Source organism: Pteropus alecto, unplaced genomic scaffold (genome assembly GCF_000325575.1).
Source record: "Pteropus alecto unplaced genomic scaffold, ASM32557v1 scaffold270, whole genome shotgun sequence".
NCBI lineage: Eukaryota > Metazoa > Chordata > Mammalia > Chiroptera > Pteropodidae > Pteropus > Pteropus alecto.
Genome location: NW_006430735.1, coordinates 5,541,491 through 5,553,843, shown reverse-complemented (window position 1 = coordinate 5,553,843; position 12,353 = coordinate 5,541,491). Strand labels below are relative to the sequence as shown.

Below are 12,353 nucleotides of genomic sequence, written 5' to 3'. Positions count from 1 at the left end.
AACACATTATTTGCCTTTTTCACTCTCACTCTTTCACAAGTGTGCTGTGGAGTTTTCCAGAAGCTACATGATGTGTGATGTTGACATCACTCTGATGGCTAATAGAATGCATGCTTGTGTGTTTGTTGTGTGTGTGTGTGTGTGTGTGTGTGTGTGTGTGTGTGTGCACGTGTGTATTTATCAACCTTAATTTCAGATATGATAAATATCAACAGACTTAATTCACTTTATAAAAAAACTCTTTGGAATCCTCAATAATGTTGGTAAGCATGTAAAAGGGTCTTGAACCTAAATATTTTAGAACTGCTGCTTTAAGTTATCCTGCCTGATCTGGCAGGCAAGACACCAGAAATAGAGCAAAAACAGAAGCAGGGTGGTAATTCCTATTAAATTCAAAACTGTGTGAGGTAATCAGTTTACAAAGGTTGATATCTAAAAGCAAAATCAAAAGAGCATGTGTGTACTGCGAAATTAACCAGGTCATATTAAAAGGACACAGGCACCAACTTGAAGGAGCCCCCACTGGCCAGATCAGGGACATCTGATTCGTGACTCTGTGATTAATCAGAACTGTCAATGGCATTTTTTAAGGGTGACAAATGAGAGAGGAAAGTTTCACACAGAGTGGGAAAATACAAGGATTCTCATTAAGGCTCACATTTCCCATATTTCCTGAGAGAATATCATGAACAAAATATTTAGAGTTGAAACTTTTAATTATTTGGCATCTTAATACAAATATAAGAAACAATACAGAATTAAATAACATCCGAAAAGCTTACTAAATATATAAATATCCAATTCAACAATGAAAACAACTTAAGTTTTAGTTCCAAGGTCACACGGGATACAGACAAAGAAGCAAAAGATACTGAAAAAGTCACTAATGGGTTTTATGATATTTAAAAGTTCAAAAATTGTTCCACTAATTAAATCGATATATTTAGAACAAAAGGAATTGTATACCCATACTTGCTTCCTCTGCTACTGTGAAAAGTGAACTCACGGGGAAAGAAGCCAGGAGAGTCAAAGCACTTGAACCTCCAAAATGCCTGTTTTCATAATATATTTTCATTATACTAGTCTGAATTCAGAATGACTAAAATGGGGCCAGGTCATATTATGCGATAAATAAGCAATGCATGCTTTTTTAAAAAATGTGAACTGCTATCTAAGACTAGCAATATTTATTCTGCTATAAAAATAGGTAAGTAAAGTGAAAGTTGCCAATGTTATTTCACAATAAATTCAGTCCCATTTTCATTGTGGTAAATGTCACAGAGGTACATGAAGAATAGCGGAGAAACCAAGGGTTCTAGAGATAACAGCTATTAGCAAAGCAGTAAGCAGGTAGTAGACTAGACTCCAAGTGATGAGGAAACAGACTAACAGACCTAAGATTAGGGGAAGAAAAGATGGAACATCCACAGGAAAGCAAATGGTAATCTCGGTGAAGTTCTTTGGTCCTTAGTCTTCTTGACTTCTTTCTTCTCTCTTTTTCACATCTTTTCCCTTTATTCCCCCTTTCCCGGAATTACATAATTGTTTAGAGCAGAATGGTCAGTTATCTGGCCTTACTTATTAATTTTCTGGGTGCAAATGTGGAAGCTCATTGAATAGTGATTAACACAGGGTTGCCACCAGTCTCAGGCAAAGTCAGCCTCTAAGTGGTGGCCCGTGTTTCTAAGTCCAGTATCCTTTCAACAGTACAACACTGCACTGCTTTACAAAATCAAGTCCTACAACAGACCTGAGAGGTAAAATGATTTCCTCTTGGAACTCGCACAAGCACTGGGTAACTTAGATGGCAGGAGAAAGTCTTGACATTTTTAGGCCTTTTACTCCCACCTCTTTTGCTCTTTCAGATCTCTTGGAGAATGACCCCTTTTCTCCTGCTTTCCTCCTCATCAGATTCAAGTAGACCACAGAATAACTTTCAGGGTTCTATGACTCTTCTAGGGCTCTAAAGAAAAGAAAGTTTAAGATATTAAGTTTGAACATTTGTAATTTCTACCCTAATAGATTTTAAGAAGTTAAATAACAGAAAGATCAATAAACATAGAATTCTCCTTGTGCAGATTTCATCAGCAAAGATAAGGAATTAGACATTCTTGACCCAAGGTGATGTGAGGAGAATCTGACTCTACATAAAAGGATATAGATCATTCTAGAAAATAAATGTTTACAGAATCACTTAAGATGAAAAGTAAAAGAACATATCTAAGAATTCCAAATGATCTATGTGTGTTTTCTGTGGATACTAGCTTGCTGGACATTGGGTTGAGAATGGTCACAAAATAGACAGATGAAGTTCAAGGGTATTGGCTTTCCAGTACAGAAATTGGAAGAACATTGGCCTCTCCACAAGGCAAGTAGACAGTAAGTAAAAGACCTGGGATTTTATCCTCATACCATCACTCACTCTCTGTGTAATCTTAAGTATTTCTTACCAAAACAAAAATCTGCATGTTTGAACCTTTCCTACACTTCCAGTGTGGGCTCTCCATGGCAAAAGACACAGAATAGCTCAGGCAAGAATGCCCAGGTTTAATTAAGGGTCTGTTAGCTAGTGATTTTGTGATCAAATTATACCATGACATTTTTTATATGATGGGTGGCATCTGCATTCATTCATGGGTAAAATTTGTAGAAAAATAGTCTTGGAATGTAAGATTTATCCTAGCAGTTCTAAGCTAGGAGTTCAATAACTTTTCTCATATAAAGCATTACATTTATTCTTCTTGGAACTATGAAGAATTGGGGTAGGTATGAGGATGACCACTCACCCCAGCCTTCATCTGGAAAGCATAAGTGCAATAATTTAGTAAAGTAAATATTCTTATTTTTTTGGAGACAAATGTTATTATTGTCCTTCCAACTAATCACCAACTTCACCATTACAAATTGTTTATTAATTATCTGTTATTTGACATAGTACTAAGCTTAAAATAGCAGAAAGTAACATGAACCCACCTGGGATACAGTATTTTGCTAACATTGCCATTTTTAACAGTAGAGAACCCACTTATAAGTTAGGTGATAGTGAAGTGAAAGAAATCAAGGTAATTACACAGATAATGTGAGTAAAAAAAATACTTCTACATAAAATGAATTCTTAAAGAAAAAGCAAAGTTTGGGACACGCATTTCACAATTCTCCAAATTTCCTATTGTTTTCCAATTCAGCCTTGACCCAATCATAGAACAATAACTAAAAACCTGCTACTCAAAGATTTCTAAAAATTAAGTGACTGTTCATGATGATCTGCACCAAAGTGAAGTTTTTGTTTCTGAGAAGCATATAATCATTGTTGGGTTGACTAATGAAAAATAAAAGATTATTCTCAACCTCAATTTTAACTTCATTGTAGGATATGTGAAAGGGACAAATTTATGACATCAACTGGTCTTTAACAGAAATAACTTACAGAATGCTGGAAAATTTCCCTGGGAAATTTTAATTTTTTCTTACTTTCTATTTCAGTAATAAAGGACTGGATTCATTAAAGACAGAAGTCCTTTGAAAACCTATTAACCTATTATCTTATTGTTGTAGTCTCATGGGAAATAACTGTAATGATCCCATCAGTAATAGTCCAAAGAGAAATTACCTCTAACTTATCACACCTTCCACCAGAGCGCAGCTTCACAGTTGAAAAAAAATCATACTCTCTAACATTATACAGAATCACAAGAAAAGTAAAAGGAGTCTAACTTCTCTATAAAAATAACAGCAGTTATTCAAGGTTATTCCTCTGTCCAAAAAAATGTAAATTTGCTCATGTTTTTGTGAATAATCAATAAGTGATTTCAATCTAAAACAAACTTTTTTTTTTTTTGTCATTTGTGTAACAAAATTTTGAAGCTCCTTTCACAGACTTTTCTTACCAGATATGTCCTCCTACTGGCACCTTCATGGAGATGATTCTTTATCTACTCATATTCAAATTCAAGAACTAATTTACCCTTCCTCTTTTTCTTCCCACATTGCATACAAACACACACACACACACACACACACACACTCTCTCTCTCTCTCTCTCTCTCTCTTTCTCTCTCTCTCTCTCTCTCTCTCTCTCAGTTCCCCCTCTTTACCTTCCTATTTCTATTTACATCACCATGTTTCAAGTCACAAGGTCAAAAGTTTTAGTGATGTTTTCCCTGGCCAACCAAAAGTTTTATGTTTTCAGATGATGGGAAGAAAAAGAGGAAAAAAGAATAACCAAAAGTAAAATAAGGAAAGATGGAAAGCAAAAGTAGTAGGACTATTTACTCTCATCACAAATTGACAATCAGAATTTGTTATTTGAAGAAATAAAAAATGTCTCTATCTTCTGTGATTTTCTTCCCTTTTTTCCAACTTTGTACAACTTAAATTTTGGTTTTAAACCAGTATTTCCTCATCTTTGAGCATTTAAGTCTCCAGCATAATCTACATTTAGTTTTCGTAGCTATTTAAGTATAAGGGATCAAATGATCTGGCTGTTATAATTTTTGAAACCAGACAAAAAAATCCAGTCACTCAAAATATGCCACTGAACATTCAGTGTTGCTAACTGAAGTGGCTTTATGTCATAAAGACATCATCAGTAAATGGCAATCCTAGTGCTTACAAGATTTCATACAGGTTCGGTTGTTTACAGTCCCCTCTTAATTGTGCTTTCGCTTTCCACCGTTTTAGTTACCTGCAGTTAATTGTGGTCTGAAATATTGGAAATTGCAGAAATAAATAATTTAAATGTTTGAAATTTTGCACTGTTCTGAGTAGCATGTTGAAATCTTGCACCGTCCTACTCCTTCCTACAACTGGATGTGAATCATCCCTTTGCCCAGCATATCCATTCTGTAATATGCTCCCCGCCCATTAGTCACTTAGTAGCCATGTAGGTTATCAGAGCTATTGCAGCAGTATTGGCAGCGCTTGTGTTAAAGTAACCCTTATTTTACTTAATGATGTCACAGCATATAACTTTATTATAGTATATTGGTATCATTGTTCTGCTTTATTATTGTTGTTGCTAATCTCCTATTGTGCCAAATTTATAAAGTAAACTTTATCATAGGTATGTATGTATAGGCAAAAAAACATATTTTACATAGAGTTTGGCACCATGTGCAGTTTCAGGCATCCACTGAGGGTCTTGGAAGGTATACCCCTCAGATAAGTGTGGGGAAGAGTCTACTGTATTTCATAAATGAGAAAAAGTCCAGGTACAGAGATAAGCTGACTCTTTGTTTTGGGAACTAGATAAGGCACTGGACAGTTATATTTCCAGAAAATCCAAGACTTATTTAATGAACAAAGGACAATTCTTTTAATGCCCTCTTTCTAGTAGAATTTATCTCAGGCTTGAATAGACTATATTATAATTCTTGTCCAAAAGGGACTTTTAAAAATGAATTTGAACACCTTATACTTTCTGTTTAAACTTCACAAAAGAAAACAGCAGCAAGAACAGACTAAAATAAGGGGAAATGATAACAACAGTGCCTTTCAAATCAAGAGTCCAGGATCTCATGACCAGAAGAACATTCTGGAAGATGTCAGGAGACCAGAGTTATAGTCTTAAGTCTGATGTTACCTTAGGGAAAAAAGTCAGCTTTCCTCTCTGGGCTTCAGTTCCTAAATGGCAAAGCGAAATGTTTGGATAAAGTAGAATCAGCCTTCTGCTTTTAATATTCTGCGAAGTACTAATGAGGTCTCTGGGCTTCTATTTATATGCACTAAGATCAGCTAATTTGCCATCTCTTCTTCCTAACAAAACAAATAATTTTATCTAATTTTACAAAGGAAGGAGTAACTGGCACTGAAGATTTGTTGCTATTTTTTTTTTAAAATGAAATCACAAGAATGAATTTGGTATTTATATAAGGCTTATACAAAATTAAATATTCAAAAAATCTAAAACATAAAAGATAGTCTATGAGGCATAAAATGAAAAAAAAAAGGTTGCATTTGAGTGAGATTTTTCACTTTAAAATAACACTCAAAGCCAACATTTTTCCCCTTCCCTATCTTTCAGTCATTTGAGATGAAGAAAACCCCCATAACATTCCTTGACCCTAGGAAATTCCCATCACATACAACATAAGTAGCCGCCTTGCATTAGCTTTAATAAATTATTCCTGTCTTCAGAAACCAAAGAAATTTAATTCTCTCTCTCCAACTGACTCCTCTTGTTCTATAGCGTCTCGTTTTATGATGTCTCACAATGTTTTAGACTCAGAATTAATGAGGTATTGAACTTACAGTAAGAAAAATGGAATTGAAAAAAATCACTCTGAAAATCTACCTTTGCATTCATTTATTCATTCATTCACTATTTTAACGAATGTTTATTGAGCATCTGGTATACTAAGACACTATGACAGACATTGGAGAGGGTAGAGAGAAATTTATAGTCTATAAGGGCAAAATGACATCACACATTTATTATAAGTATGGGTCTTCTGTATGTTGCTTATAGTGTTTGAGAGATAGTGAGAGTAAAACATAAAAAGTACACCTGTCCTTCGATTTATGTGGATTATCCATTCCACGTGTCTTTTTTTACGTGGAAGAAAATCGTGTGAAGAGTCCACTAGTACAAAAAAATACTAAAGAAATAAGCTGATATAAGTCATAAAAACATTTATTTCACATATTTCCAATAAAAAAAGTTAATGGAAATTCAGAAAAACCAAAATAAATTTTATTCACTGTTAGTGTCTGTACTGTAAACTAAAGCAGTCAACTTTCTTTTTTTAATTGACACAAAGTCACTGTCATCATTGCTCAAAATATTTGAAAGTACTACTTTGTTTTCATTATTTATATCTATGTTTTTAAGTGATCTCTTTCCAACCCTATCTTTTGCTAAGTTTTCATAAATTCTTCAAATATTCACTGCACGTTTTTAAAAATCTTTTCAAAATTTTAAGGCTCGTTGGATGTTTGGATCTATACTTAGAATTTCAGTTTCCAGTTTTGTAGCCAATTGAAGAGCTTTGTTAATATTTTCTGCAGTGAATGAAACTGGTTCAAGGTTGCTGCCATATTCATCATCAGGATTGGCTTCAGATATTAAATGAATTAATTCATTATTAGCTAATTCGTGATCAACCAGTAATTCATTAATATCATCTACATTTAAATTGTCAGAGCTTTCTTCTTGAAATTTATTTAATAAATTAATAATGCCAGTTAATCCCTCTTCAGTTGTTGGAACCATATTCCTCAGTATAACCACTTCTGGCTATACTACTCTCCAGCAAGTATTTAAAGTTGATGGCTCTATATTATCCAAAGGTAAAGCAAGATTCTTGATACAACTTCAAATTGTGTGTTTATTTCAGGCTTCTATAAATGATTCATTATCTTTAAGTTTATTAAAAATATCACTAAAACTCCTTTAAATATAATTAATCTTGAAGATGGAAATAATGCCTTGATCCAAAGATTGGATCGAGGAAGTTGTATTTGGTGGCAAATATATGATTTTTATATTTCGATGTTCTAAATTGTGTGGATGACCAGATGCATTATCTAAAAGTAAAAGTATTTTAAAAGGAAGACATTTTTCCTTCATATAATTTTCAGCTTCTAGAGCAAAACATTTGTAAAACCAATTCTGAAAAACATCAGTAGTCACCTATGCTTTTTTATTTTGCCATCCAATGAACAAGAAGGTCATTAATAATTGTGCGTTGGTAAGTATTAGTTCTTTGTATGTTGCTAAGTTAAGCTATTATTTTTTAGAAAGAGTAGTCACCAATAATGGAAATGAAAAAGAACCATGTAAAATGAGACTGTGTAAATGGAAACCGCATATAAAAAGTCCACGTAAATGGTTGAGGGGGAGTTATATTTACCATGTATAAAAAAACTACCACGTTAATCGAGGGATGGGTGTATTACTTAATTATTGATTATATCGAACAACTTCACAGTCCTTTAAATGGAATAGTCAATCTATGGAATGCTGTCAAAAGAGTAAAGACTGTCCCTCTCATTAACAGAAAGAAAACAGCATGGCTGCCAAAACCTTTTTTTTTGGTTTTGCCATCAGATGATTCCATAGTCATCAAATAAACATTTTCCACATTTCCTCTCATCAACCCTTACTCTCAGTTTACAAAATCATTAGCCTTTAAATAATCTCAGCAAATGAAAAGTAGAAATGCCCAATTTAATCTCCAGTTGCAAGAAAATGATGCTAAAGTGTTAAAATACCATCAACGCACTGTTGCCATTCCTTCATTTACATCTTTATGTGACTCATAAAGATCTTAAAAAATCATTTGTTTCCTTCTTTGTTTGTCATTACTACCTGTAATGACTCACCTCGGTCTTGGGTCCTACGACGTTTCCAGTATAGTAAGATTGAGATTAAGATCAGAAGAATTATCAGGGAAACAATACTTAACAAAAGTGGAACTGAAAACCAAAAACCTGTAGATATTGAAGGGAGAAAGAGGAAAAACAAAGTCACAAAAGGAAGCTGTGGAGGAAAAAACAATGACGCAATAGTTGTGATGCGTTTTTACTAGAGTTTAGCTTTCAATGAAAATTATTCATATATATATACACACACACATATTGAGGTCTGTATTCATGACATCATATTATTTTAATAACAATTAGATAATAATAATAGCTAACATATTTTATGTGGTTACTATGTAATAAGAGCTTGAATATGTTATTACATTTAATCTCAAAACAACTCGAGTTAGATATTATTATTATCTAACAGATTTAAAAAACAAAAACTGAAGCTCAGAGAAGTTAAGTAAACCCAAAATCGGCATTGTAATGAATAAAACCAAAGCTTGTTCAAAGTTCTGTTTGCCTCCAAAGCACACATTCTTTGCTATACTGTCCATTAAAGTAATATGTTTATTGAGGAAGTTTTAGACAATAGAGAAATATAAAGGGAAAAAATCATTATAAATAATACAAGTCAACTTTGGTATTTTTGGAAAAGAAAGACATGTTCTTTTTTAGGTTCTTGTTTTTCAGGGAAATTTACCCTTCGCCTTGGCTGAATCTGAGGTTCATTACACAAATGTTCAAATCTAACACTCCAAGCCTTTTGACAAAATCTACTTAAATGGCAACTTTTTGGTTAAGTTTTTTTCAAAGACTCAGAAATGACTACAGGAGATGTTCCTTAGAGGACACTACACTAATGAGGCATGCATGAGAAAGTTTTTCCAGGTTTTATTGTTCAAAATGCCGCCTCTCATCCTGAAAAAAGCAGCAATATCTTTTTAGAAGGCTTATTACTGAGTGTCTCATCCAGAGTTAGTGCTTCAAAACTACAGAGAGAAAGAAAACTGGTTGTTATCACTGCTCTCTTTATTTTCTCTCCCATAACGCTTATCTTCTATATCATGAGGCCCAGAGACAGCAGCTTAGATGGAAACACAAGAGAGCAAAAGGGGTCTTGAACAGGAGATAGTTTGTTTTAAAAGCAGAGAGGCTAACACTTAGATCGGCCCCTTTCCTAAAAGCACTATTCTCCTTTTCTCACAGTGTAGATTATGCAAATGATTCATTAGAGATGCCACTTCTTCCAGGAAATCTTCCTAATCTTCCCATATCAAGCTGATGCTTCTCCTTCCCACCTGCAAGCCTCCCATGGTGCACCATAGCTTTCTTATTGAAGCATTTAACATACAGTTTTACAATTGCCCAGCCACTTCTATATTTCCTAATAGACTGGATGTTCTCTGAGTGCAGGGACTGAGTCTTGCTCATTGTCACATTTCATTGTCGCAAAGCCTGGCACACAACAGACATTCATTAAATGTTAGTAGCATGGAAGAAGAAATGAATGGATGGATCTCAGCAGAAGTATTTGGTATGTGGGCACTATACTACATTACCAAAGTAATATTGGTAAGCTTTATTGGCTTCTTCAACTGCTTTTATTTCCCTACTTACTCCATTCTCTCCTCTATTAGTTCCTTTGCTAAGGCCCATCTTCTCTTACCTTTGTTCACAGTTTGCCTGAAGCTGGTCACAGTCCCCAGGTGCAGCACCTGGCATATCACCTCCTTCCCCACTTGACTCTTGGGGTCCTTGACCTGGAGGACACTGGTGACAGATGTGGTGCCATTGGGGTGTGAGAAAATCTCAGTACTGTTGTCCATTCCTGACCCAGAGACCTTCCAGGAGATCACAGGGGCTGGTCGGGCATTGGCAGAGCAAGTGATATTTAGGTGGTCTTCAAAGAATTTATAGTTAAGGACTACTGTGGGCTGTACTGGGACAAAAAAAAATTATAGTCTGCCATCAATTAAGTACCTGGTCTGAATCCCTCACTCTCCTCAGAGAGATGACAAAACTATTTTTACAGAAAGACAATGGGGGTTACAAAGATAAGTTGGCATATCTAGTCCAAAGTGAGGCCTTCTCAGTTCTTCCTGTCTAATTCTCTGATGGGATTGGCCTAGTAAAACTCCATGACAAGAAAAATTTTCTCCACAGTTTGCCTCTAGGAGAATTAGCTCAATGGACAGAAGATACCTTCTCTATTAAATAGTCCAGAGCCTAATTATTCTGTTCTTTTTCACAGGTAATGCAGCATCTCTGCCTTCTTCTGGGTATTCTTCACAAATAGTTTAACAATGATCACCAGTGAGCACCCCCATACAGGTGACCTGCATGTCTCAGAAGCACCTAGGGCAGTTTCAAAGCAGAGGGCCCATAGAGGGACTGCTGCCTAGTGACAGTAATTTTCTGCTTGGGGCTGAACCAGTAAATGAGTTGCATGGAAGAAACTTGGAAAATCCCTGTTTGGGATATTTATACAAAAAGTAAATTATGAACTCACAGCCAATAACTAAATTATCACAGAATGACAATTGAAGGACCTTGGAGATCACCTAATGGAGTTAAGAGAAAATAACTAGTTTATGAGAAAATGACATTATTTTTAGGACAACTTTACCCTGTTCCCTTTTAAAAATTCCCTTGACTAATGAGTTATTTTCATTGGAATATAGTTCATCTCTGCTGAACAAATGCAGGCCTGCCTTTCTGTGGTTGGCTTGGTAGCCCACAAAATAATTACAAGGCAATACTAAATGAAAGTCTGTTCTATACTTAGAGGTTCAAGAGGTGGGCGGGTGACAGTGGGTTGGAGGAAATGGGGCTATAGGGCTGTGACTCTGTCCAAAGAGTTTACCAGCATCGATGCCCAGATTACCAACATCGATGCGCACTGGAGAAGAGAGATTAAAATAAAAGAAGATAACTATGGTTGATGTGGTCAGACTGGATGGCAGGTTTCTCTGGTATATTGAAGAATGACAGATAAAAGCTAGAAGGTGTGGCTGGCAAAGGCCAGTGTAGAAAAGAACTACAGTATTACTAGCTAAAAGACTCAGAGGAGCCTGGTTTTCAGAAAAAAAACAAACAAAAAAAAAAAACAAAAACAAAAAAAACAAAAGATTGTGAGTAAAGGAAGTGGAGTAGCAGAAAGAAAGATAAGCAAAAAGAGAAAGAAAAGAAAAAGAACAGAAATGAGAAAAGTTACAATACAAGAAAGATAAAGAAGAATGAAATAGGAGGAAGTGAAAGAGAGAGAGAGAAGGAAGGGAAAAAAGAGGGAGGGAGTAAAGGAGGGAGAAAAAAAGTAAAGAAAGAGAGTGGGAGGGAAGACTGGAGAGAAAGGGAAGAGAGAGAGACAGAGGGAGACAGAGAAACAGAATGAAAGAAGTAGAAATCATGAAGAAAGCCCGATGTAAGATCCTGAAGAGAGGATTCATTATAGCCAAATAAGTGAAAGAAACTTGTATTTGGTATTGTCATATCTCCCTTGCATTCTTATTTACTGAGCCTCCTCTTACCCTATGTCTAATATACCTGGTGTGCTCAAACTTTCACATTAACTTTCATAATAACCCTGTTTGTCTTTTCCCTCCTAAAACTACCACCAAATATGCCATACTCCAAAGTTACCCCTTATTCATACTTCTCAGTTCTTGATCTCTGCTATGTATCAGTTAAGAGGAAAAAATCTTGTCAAACTAAGCCTCTTCATACTCATTATCCAGTTAAATCCATAGTTTGACATCAAGTATGAAGACCCTCTGCTGTATGTCTCCTTATCAATCAATCCTGAGAGAGCTACACTGAAACAAAATGAGAAGGACCACAAATACTAGATCCATGTTAGCCCATTCTGTTTTTAGATCATAATGTTTTTAGATCCAAAAACATTAAAGCTATTAAATCCCCTGCAGATGATCTATTTCACATTTATTGCGCAGATAAATTAACTCTGGTGTAGAAAATGAACAGGATTCATGTAGGGTCACTTAATTGCTAATGGCAAAGCCAGGTCTGAATCGTGTCACCACTTA

At 35.1% G+C, this 12,353-nt stretch overlaps 1 protein-coding gene across 4 annotated transcripts in view; it reads right to left on the bottom strand.

Annotated features, from left to right (window-relative positions):
* Positions 1-697: 697 nt before the first annotated feature.
* The window catches only part of CD200 (CD200 molecule), a 24,686-nt gene continuing 13,030 nt past the window's right edge, over positions 698-12,353 (bottom strand). For all 4 annotated transcript variants that reach the window (XM_025051136.1, XM_006905458.3, XM_015595300.2 and 1 more), the window contains 3 exons: positions 9,977-10,249; positions 8,323-8,430; positions 698-1,963 (listed from right to left, as the gene is read on the bottom strand). In XM_025051136.1, the coding sequence (XP_024906904.1) occupies positions 1,956-1,963; positions 8,323-8,430; positions 9,977-10,249 (389 nt within the window). In that variant the 3' untranslated portion in view covers positions 698-1,955. The remainder of the gene's footprint in view (positions 1,964-8,322; positions 8,431-9,976; positions 10,250-12,353) is intronic.